Below are 11,192 nucleotides of genomic sequence, written 5' to 3'. Positions count from 1 at the left end.
TCTCAACCTTTGACAACATCATCTCTTTCCAACCACTTAGTAAAATATTATAAGAAATAGTAGTTACACACTGCATTATAAGATTAATCTGTCATTCTGGACATTACTTCTCAACTAAACTTTCCTGGTATGAGATGCTTCTTCCATGGGAAAAAAGTTGCTAATACAAAATCTGTCTCAGCTGCAAAATGAAGAGATCGATCAAGTCACTAGCTGCTTGACACCATAAAAGTTTGGAGTTCCTGAGTGACGCATGCCATCTGGGAGGGTTGGGATCCATTTGACCAATTCTGATAGTATTTCCACTACAAATGCACCTCCAACAATTCTCCTCTCGGGTTCTCAATTACAAAATGAGAGTTGTTACTAGCTAACATAGAGAGCGACCTTTGTGTACCTGTAAAATTGTCGTTTAACGACCATGATATCACAAGTTTGAATCCTAAAAACAACCTTATAACAATTTCAACCCTTTTACATTACTGCCTACACAATTTCTTATTTCCAACCATTTTATTCATTCTTTGCAACACAACCCATGGAACTTTAGAGGTCAAGATTCCGTTATGAAGGTTTGTGTTCTTCTACCATTAGTATCAAATAAGTAGTTAAGTACCATCATAGCACATATGTAGCCACCCCAATAGCCTACTACTCTGTACATATGAAGAAAAAAGATTCATTGTAAGGGAAAACGATAATGGCTCTTGTAAATTTTGGTGGTGAGAGGGCAAGGTTGACATTTTTGGTATATCTCACTTTACTAGGAATGTTGGCTACACAAATGTGTTGCATGACAATCTGGGGTGTTATCCAAAATATATTCAACTTCCGGTTTTATATTTTGGTTCTGCTGTTGTGCATATTTTATTGAAGGATATTGACTATTTTTCATCAACATAAAGGTCAATGGATTTATAGAGAAGTTAACTTGTTCTAACCTCAAAGTATTGCTGGTACTGTAAAAAAGTTAGTAGTTCACGTTATGTTAACCATGATTTTAGAAAATTAAGTTTTGAGATCAAATACATTTTTTCTATATGTAAAAAATAACAAAAACACTCTACTATGATCCATTTTCTCTGTTTTCTAAGTCAGTGGGAAGGGAATGAACACAGACAATGAATGAGTGAGTTGGCGATTAGGCACTGAGATAGAACATGTCTCTGTCCTGTTCCTCCCTTCGATACTTCATTAAACATGATGTCAAGACTTTATCATAAAACTATCTTTATTTTGTTTAGTCATTAATATACTCACGATTACAAAAGAAGACGATGGCATAAGAATGAATTGAAGGAATAGTATAGAGTCTGCAAAATGTCTAGAATATGGATTGAAGTTGATTAGTCTGGTGTGATAATTTACTATAGGTAAGATGATATCATTGCTGTGTTTTTAATGTATATTTTGTCAGAGGATTGGTCCTTTTTCATTATTTCTTATTTTGTGCACCACTCAGGATCTTAAGGCAGTTATAGCATAGAGAGAATCATGTGTTGTAAGTAGCATAGAAGTCCCACATTGACCAGGTTACATGATGTAGTGTGATGGTGTGCTTATAAAAAAGAAGTATATGCTATTGGATTACATACTTACCTGGATGGGGTCAATGGGTGGTCAAGATGGCCCATGGCCTAGGGCTGTGACCTCCATTGCACTTAGGAGGGGTGCTTCCCTAAGGTCTACCCAAGTGGTGGAGCCTACATCATAATTTGTGGCAGTGGGGGCCAGCGTTCGCGCGGCCCCTTCCAATTTCAGTTGAAATTTAAAGAGCTTTTTAATAATATTATTATTTATATTTTGAAGAATGTTATTCTGTCTTGTAAACTGGGGTATTCATAACTATTCTTAAAACATTTTTTTTGTTATGGGTATTTTTTTTGTAAAGATGTCGACGTAAATATACATCTATCAGAAATCATGTATTCTAGAATACGTCTATGTTATATCATTTGTTGTTATTCTTTTTTTAAAATTGCAACATAGTTTTGTGGTTGGAAGACTAATTTTTTCTGTATTCTTAAATGTTACCATTACCGATAATTTGTTGGAGTTTAAATTTACTTTAATATTCACGCGTGTATGATGTAATATAAATCAATTAACACTTTTGTTATTTATTTTTACGGGTGAGATCTATTAGTTGGGGATATATCATCTCTGTATTGTAATATAATATACCGAGAAATTGCATATTTTAAAATGTCAATCCATGTGTAAAAGTGGGGGGATGGCGTAAAACAAAAATTTAAATCAAAATGTAAAAGGCTATATGTTTTTTATCTATCATCACACTTTAGAACATGAAGTGACTCTACAAAATGTGAGACAACAAGTTTGCTCCGGTTTTAATAGCTTGTCACAAATCTTACCCATTAGTTACTCTATTTCTTCGCGTGGAGTATTTTCCATACCTTATGTAAAGGAAAAATTTCCACTGGTTTCCTCGAGTTTCGAAATAATGTATCTTAGGCTTTGATTAAACAGAACCAGCATGAAATATCAGCCTTAAAATGTAACGAACCTGCAGTCTCACAAAGGAGAATCATACCCTATCAACATGTTTCAATGTACAGTACAAGCAGTGTTGGTCATGTATTTTCTCTATTCCATTTGTACATGGTTAATCCAAATTGATCAACCCAAGCATTATCAACATGACAACATGGGTTCCTTACTCTTCAATGGCAATTGATCTTCCCATATCATTTCATGGTCTAAAGTTTGTTACAGAACCTTTATTTTGATCTCTATGTTCCACTCACCACTTGACAAGCATCACTCGAGGACAGAAAATAAACTCAGGATGGTGGGAGGAACAGGTTGGTTGCATTTGCTCTAAGTGTTGCAGTTTTAACTCATACTGACGAATAGGCAAGAGGGTGCATAATTTTAGATATATTTTGATTAATTTTAATCTTCATATTCTATCATTTATGTGTAACTAATGTGTTATAATAACAATTTGACAGATGAATTAATATGTTTTAATTTTGTTCAATTTCAGTTACCTGATCCACAGATTAAAAGAAATGTGAGTTGATATTTTAGTCCCACATCGCTGGCTATAAAAGTTAAGAGATATCAGAGTGTTATAAAAAAGAAGTTGTGCAATAGTTATAAGCATCTTTGCGCTTGGGGCAATGACGCAGCTAATGAGGTTCTAACCGAGGCGCGTCTATTGCTGGTTGAAAACTATTTCCAAACCCCCTCTTAGGCCTGGGTTCAGCCCTGGCCTTCGAGAATTTCTGGAAGGGCTCCCTTCGGGGTAAAGCCCTACAAATCAGTTTAAAGTTTTGTCCACTATTTGAATTCAGGAGAAAGAATGGGAAGGAGTTTTATGGTATTTATGGTTTAAATTAATGGTGTTGTGTCTGAGGTTTTCTTCAATGTTTTTGGGATTAAATCATTTGACTTGTATTTTGTAACCAAGTAAAGCATTTTGTGGTTTTCCTTTGGTTTTGGCCTTTTGTTTTATTTTGTATTAATTGTAAGTAATTTAAAAGAAAATATCTGGAAATGACATACTTCTTGGATTTATAGGTATGGAATCATGTTGTGGCACTGATCGTATAGCTTAAATAATGTCACTGTCTGCTTTGTATTGGCTACGCTTATATATACTTATTTTATATTTATTTAGACTACAGTTTACAGTTATTAAGTGTCGGCATACATTATTTATCCTCGTATGTTTATACATACGGCTGCCCTGTATGTAGGTGAAGATCCAAACTTCAACTTGATTTGCTAGACAAGCATTGATGTTTTCATCTTACGATTAAGAAAATTTCATTTGTTTTTAACTACGCTTGAATCTTGAATAATGTATCATAGGCTGTGATAACACAACCAGAATTTGATTATCAGCCTTAAAATGTATTAAAAACTTAAACAAGCCTATATGATATATTTAAGAAAATAATCCTTAATAAAGACATAAAATCGTTAACGAGTTTTTTTAATAAGTTAATGTATTTTCTTTATACACGTGGCATGTTTCAAATTCTTAACATCTTGTTTAAGAATTCCAATTATCCATCAATTGAATTAAATTTTGTCTGTAACATTTCCCGTTTATAATTGTACGTATGATAGAAGAGGAAAATATGGTTGACCTTGAATTGATAATGATTAAAATATTTGTTAAACTAGCGTTACAACCAATATTTTAAACATTCAATTAGAAATTGGTTTTTGAAATAGAATTCGATAATTTTGATTAGTTCAACCAGTTAAAAAACTGAAAGCGTGCATGATTCATGTCCAGCTGATGAAGTTGACTACTTCAGTGATTTTTATGTTAGTTGTCATTTGGAAATCACCTAGACATTGTAATGGTATCAATTAATTTGGATTTGAGTGTGCTGATATTATAAAGCTGATAAAACTCTTTCTATTAAATGTTTAACATAATTGTGCTCTAAATGAATCAGACTCAAAATTTATAGTTAAGCTAGAACAAACTCGTGTCTGCTGATCTACACTTTCAGTTAATTATGTTTGTAAATATTTCTATACTCCATTTTTAAGTTTGATTAATGATGTACATGTCTAAAAATCTAAATATTTAAATCATAGCATTAACATATAATTAGTTATTTTTCTGGTTGACCGTGATTTGTGTTTTATAGCGTCGTTAGTTATTTTTTGGTTGACCGTGATTGATGTTTTCTTGATCAAATAATAGTAGTGTTAATCATATATTTGTGCATCATTAACATATAAATTTGAGAGAAAAATGTGTCAATTGACATTGTATGAGTTTTATACACTGTCACTAGATCATCAATTATTCGTGTTTAATTATTATTGACTCCTCAAAAAGTAATACAAATAAATTGTGGATACTGAATGTTTATAAACCTTTACACAACGCATATTACACTATATAAGTTTAGTATAAAAATGATTTGCATATAGAACCTGTGATTCTTTTAACATGGGTGCAGATGAAAATCCAGGGTTTCTATTCAACCAATGTGCAATGAAAAGTGAAAACTGTGTGCTCCGAATCCAGGAGTGGTTTTTGGTGTATAACTTCTGTACATAAATTCTGTACTAAACAGCAATAAATAATTACATAAATTTGTATGTCACATGAATGTGTCTGCTATACTAAATTCTCCAAATCTAGTCTCAGTAGACGTTAAACAATAGCAAGTTATTGGATACACTGCATGCACGTTTATAGATTCCCTAGATGCCAATAACAAATGTTGTAGCAGAGAAAAACCACCTGATTTATATTGATCCTGTTGCAATTTTTATTTGTTTAAAAGATGATACCTGAGAAGAGGGTCTCTTTCTTTCACAAATAACTGTTGCTGATATTTGTCATTGTTTAACATTGTTGTAAATTTTGAGATATTTCAAAGTTTAGAAGTTCCAACATTGGCTAGCCTAAAAACCTTTCAAAATATTATATACCAAAGTTGTTAGTTGAAAAGGTAAAGTGGCTAATGAGAGGAATGGGGCTTGTGCACATGAGATTGAGCCTTGATGGTCAATTTCAGTGCAAATCATGTGATTTTAGTATTTTACCATTGTGCTTATAGATATATGAGCCTCACTAAAATTTTAGAGCTTGTTCATAAGCATAGGCCTTTCTCTTATAGTTTAACTTTTGGACCTATCTTGACTATTTTACTCACTATCCAAACCAATTTGTCTTGCTAATTGAACTTGCACATGTGAGTTAATCAAGTTTAACTTTTGGACTCATTAATTTACTCACTGGCCAAACAACTTTGTTGTACTAATTGAACATGCACACATGTAATTATTTATGTCAGCAAGCTCAGATTATGCTCAAAACAGGACAAAGTGTAGGTATAATAAAATGCCTGAAATATAAGAAATCTGATGATGTTTCTGCTAATCTGAAGACAAAATAAATGTGAGTACCAACTGAAATGCATGAAAATATAATAAAAATTATTCAGATAGAAAAAGATCCTTCCATAAAGGTAATGACAGGAGGCTTGCCTTATTCAACTGAAATACAATCAAATTAAAATATTAAGACAAGAAAAGCTAGTTTTGCAATACATGATCTTACGTTAGATTTATTTTCATATAGATAATAGATGTGATGTATGAAAAAGAAAGAAACACAACTTGGTCCTAATTTATTTTCTAAAAAGAGGTACCACCATATATCAGTATTGAACAATAAGTCCAATCAACCCCAATATTTCTTCAAGAAAACGGTTCATTTCTCTTTCAACTGGTCTATACTGGCTGTGAATCTCTGTTTGGATACTGAGTATTGTCTATAGGAAATTGTTCTGAAACATCTGATAGTGCTGCAGCTGCAGCAGCTGGGGTCATGGATTGGTATTGTGGGGGCTGTTGAGTATAGTATACTTGGTCTTGGATAGGTCCATCATATTGATCATAACCATAATTAGTAGTGGCAGAGGGAGCTATTGCAATAGGGTGTGTTTGATGATGGATATTTTGAGGCAAAGTCACATACTGTTGCTGAAATCGGTTAGGGGGTATATGAACAAATGCAGGATTTGATGCCATAGTGGCTTTGTAAACATTTGGACCAACTTCAGATATAGTTGGGGTAGCTAACTTAGTAGGGTAAATTGGTGGGTCACCATCCTTATATACTGCTGAGGCTGCAGCACCTTGGGGTATTACATGTTGTTTAGGTCCCACAGGCATTACATAAAGTGGATATTGTTGCTGACTAATTGCATGATGAAGTTGTTGTTGTGATGGTGGGGGATAAAGTGGGTAGTATGATGACATTGTAGGCACTTGTCCTGTTGCTGTAGGATGGTGAATGTAGACAAATTGTTGATGTTGATGTTGCTGTTGCTGTTGCTGTTGATGATGATGATGTTGGGGTTGCTGAGTTTGATTCAATTGTTGTTGAGATAAAGTGTAACCTGAATCTTGAACCTGAATTTGCTCCCTTTGTAGTGTAGGGGTGTGTTCAGATATTTCAGTCTTGATATTTGGCGTAGGAGGAGCTTTGTTGTCCATTTGTGGAGGTTGGAGTTGTTCATGATGATAGTAAACAGTCTTTGAGAAAGAATTTGCTGATGCAATGCTGCTCTCACTGAGACAATATTAACAAAAAAATATATTTTCAAAACACATTCTTGTCATGGTAAAATCAACCTATAATATACTACTTTAATATCTTTACGTTGTGTTTGATTTATAAAAGAAAGGTTGAGAAAAGGAAATAGGAGTAGAAAATGTGGTAATTTTGTACTTACTTCATATGATGGAAAAAAAAGTGTGAAGGGAATAATATATCTATTATTACAATTAGCATTGGTATGTATGTATAAGTTTGTTTTTTGGAATTTTAGGAAATTAGTGATATTTATAAGTGTGACTAATACAAAACACAAAAGTTTTTTAACTGTTTAGGGAGTTAGTGAGGCGCAAATTTGTTACTACTTCACCCGAATATAAAAAGGCACATGTCCCACTATACCACACTTAGGAAAGGGGAGTTTTTGATTAAGAAAAACAAATTGCTAGCCCTTCTTGCTATTCTACAAGTTTAATGTATAGGCATTATTATCCCCTTAATCAAATAATGAATCTTTATACTTTGTCGGTCGTCATCAAATATTGTAACATACATGTTATTAGATAATACTGAATAGTGTAAAAAAAAGATAGTTGTGAAAATTGAAAGTAAAATTAGAAAAAATGTGCACAAAAGAATACCTTGCAACTGAATCTGGAGAAGCCAAACCAAAACCACCACAAGTTGCATTGAAAGTCCTAGACTGCACAAGCTGCAATGGTATAGGGGGCTTTCTATATCCACCAAGTCCTCCATTATGATCTGATTTATCATCATCAGACACATTAACCAGATTCACATTATTATTATTATTAGTATTAACTACATTCCTCACAGCTTCAGGAATTGCATTCATAGGAGTAGCAGCAGAAGATATAGCATAACCATCATCCAGCAAGTTATGCCTCAGCCCATTTGTACCAAAACTCATTTGTGCAAACTGTTCCTGAATCCTGCCACAACCATTCACATCAACACCATGAACCGTTATTGGAGGCAAATTAGCCATTGAAGATGCTGAAGAGGAGGAACCATAAGATGAATTATTCTCCACTGAATGCAACTCTTGCTTAACCTCCTTGGTACTATCCACCACAGTGGTGGGAGTAGAATCAACAATTACCTGATAGACCCAAAAACTTTTTAAGTTTTCGAAACAAGAAACCAAACTCTACTTATTTGCGAGTTCACTTTTAGAGTTAAAGAAAAGTCTTACATCCATGAAATACACTTAATTCTCAAACATTTTTATTGCTTCCCCGTCAAAATCCAATTTTGTTCAAGAACAAAATTTGTACAGTAACCATGTAAACTCCTTATTAAACTATTTTATTAATCAGATAACATCACAACTTAAACGTATTCCTAAAATAACACTAACTATGATTTGTGCAAAAAATTTATATAACATTAAAAATAAATTTATATAAAAAACTATATTTTCATTTTTTATTTATAAAAACATGTCAAATATAAATCGTTTTTTATACTATTATTATTATAATATATCAAATTGTCAGATTATAAAGTACAACAAATAAATAATCATCTTTCTCAATATATTTTTACCTTTTTATTGGTTTATAATTTTTTTATAAATTAAGCTTATTAGCTTCTTTTTTTAAATAACAAAAACAATTAAGTAATTCAAACCCATGCTAACCGTTGATTCGAGCATCAAAGAATAATTTCTCATAAAAACAAAAACATGGATAACAAAAATGGTTTGGTAATTAACCTGAGCCTCCAAATCATTGGTTTCATGAACTCCATCAAGATTAACCAGACATTGATCCACTGCAGCAGAATCCGAAACACCACGTTGAAGAATCCCACAGTTATTCAGAGCATCAACAAACCACGTCTCTGATTTCACATCATCCATAAGCGAACACATCGAAACCGCAGTATCAGGTTTACTGAAGAACAAGAAAACCCTAAGACGCGAAGAAGGACACAGTTTCGAAGAAGCCAAACGATCATGCTCTTCAACCATGTTATCAAGATCCTCATCAGTTGTTACAGTTATTAGATTATCAAGTTCTTCGTTTGGTAGTTGGTACTTGAGAGTGAAAGCTCTTCCATGGAGAAGAGAATGTGATAAACGTGAACATAGGTCTTTGAGAGAAGTGTGACGGTCGATGGCGACGATGCGGGTTTCGCCGCCGACGTATGAGAGGGACTTGTCGTGAGGACGTGGCATGATGTGGCCGGCGTAGCTGCACATGAGGCGGAGTTTGGCGTTAGGGACATTGGGGAGAGGGTCGTGATTATCTGCCCATGTTTCGTTGTTAACAATGTGGTAGTTAGGAGATGATTCTATGGAGTCAGGGTGGTTTTGTACGGTGGTTGTGACGGTGGAGAGAGAAAGTGGTATCAGTGGTGGATCCATTGCTTATGGAGAATGAAGAATGAATGCAAACACGGAGATTTAGTGGAACCTATTATATTCTTTTTATACGTTCTTCCGATTATTTATTCACTTCCCTATTTATCTTACAAATTCTTATTTTATGATATTAAATATTAAATTTTTATTTTTTATTTTAGAGAATTAGAATATATTTTATTAGATGTATTTCATGTTATAATTTTTGTATTTATTATAATATTTAACTTAAATTAAAATGTATTAATTATAATTATTTAGGATTATATGATTTTATTTTATAAATAAAAAATATTATGGGTTACAACGAAAATAAAATATAATTATTTCAAGTTTTAATTTTATATGTAATATAAATATTTATTTATTAAAATTATATATAGTTATTATATTATTTATTATTCATTTAGATTATTTTTTAAAAGATCAGGATGATTAAATATGGATGATGCAAATGTCAATATATAAATCTTATACACTATTAGTACATACATTTTTTTCTATCCTTATATAAATGACAATTTATATATGTTATTACACCAAAAGTCTTTTATAAGACTAAATTGAAATTATAATCATTTTTTTATATTACCAAGGGCATCCACTCACATACAAGTAAGGAATTAATCTATTTTGAAAAAACGTGGATGCTCATCCCAATAAGTGTCGCTTATAGGAATCAAACTCTTAACTTTTTGGTAATAAAGAGAATCTAGCGGGACCTTAATTACAATATTAGTGGTGTAAGACTATGTTAGATCCAAATGATGACAAAAAAGTCAAGAGTTCGTTTCTTATGAGCGACACTTGTTGAGAGACAATCACACACTCCAAAAATGATTAGTTCTCTACCCATAGGGTGAAAATATACCATTGTTAGTACAAAAAAACTAGCGTCTTCTTCATCACAATCATTTATGTGTATTATTCTTATTTTTTTTGTTATCTTATTATTCTTATTTAAAATTTAATAATAATGTATATGAATGATATGCGTGCTAATAATGGATAGATTATTTTCCTTTATTCCATGCAAGTATATATTAAGGTGTATTGAATATGCCATATATTGAAGTGAGAGCGGTCTCAAGTGCCATGCTTAATGTAATTCTATGATATTGATTGGAATTAGCAATCTGGAACTGATACTAACGTGCAAAAAGTAACACTCATAAGTTTAATATCTCATACAATGATGGTAAACGCAAAAGGGTATGCAAATGAGAGTAAATTTGTGCTATCGAATTATTGCTTGCAAAACCATGTGCACCTCCCATGAACTGCGATAATCAAACATAAATAGAAAGAAGCATTCATGTTATTATAAGTCATTTTCCCTTTCATACACAAACAATTTATATCAACTTATTCAAGATAACTTCAAGAGTGTCCAAAGTCCAAACCCACCTTATAGATTTGTCGCAAAAATTTACGGATTTGTTTTTTTGAAGTGAAAAAATCGAATAGTTGAAAGTGATCTAATAAGGTTATCTTTACTTTTTGCTACAACATACATCACTTGTAAGATTTTAAGGAAATAAACCTAGTACATTGAAAAATCAAGTTCACGAAGCCCCATATAATCAAAGACTCTCATGTTGGACATGAGAACAGTTAAGAGTCAATCATACCTAATATCACATCTTAATCAAAACTTTTAAAGATGATAATTTCAATGCTATTTTCTAATTTAAAAACTCTTTTCTCATCATTTCATATGGAATGTGCAACTTCATT

The 11,192-nt window shown here is 32.4% G+C and overlaps 1 protein-coding gene across 1 annotated transcript; it reads right to left on the bottom strand.

The window, feature by feature from the left end:
* Positions 5,950 to 9,476, bottom strand: LOC109349711. Its single transcript, XM_019590639.1, has 3 exons — positions 8,805 to 9,476; positions 7,708 to 8,189; positions 5,950 to 7,081 (listed from the first exon to the last, which is right to left on the bottom strand). Exons 1-3 carry the CDS (start codon positions 9,456 to 9,458, stop codon positions 6,238 to 6,240), a joined length of 1,980 nt encoding a protein of 659 aa, XP_019446184.1. The 5' UTR covers positions 9,459 to 9,476; the 3' UTR covers positions 5,950 to 6,237.

The sequence above is a fragment of the Lupinus angustifolius genome, chromosome LG06 (assembly GCF_001865875.1).
Source record: "Lupinus angustifolius cultivar Tanjil chromosome LG06, LupAngTanjil_v1.0, whole genome shotgun sequence".
In the NCBI taxonomy this organism is placed as follows: Eukaryota; Viridiplantae; Streptophyta; class Magnoliopsida; order Fabales; family Fabaceae; genus Lupinus; species Lupinus angustifolius.
Note: the sequence above shows the minus strand (reverse complement) of the source record. Positions and strands in the feature narration are given on the sequence as shown.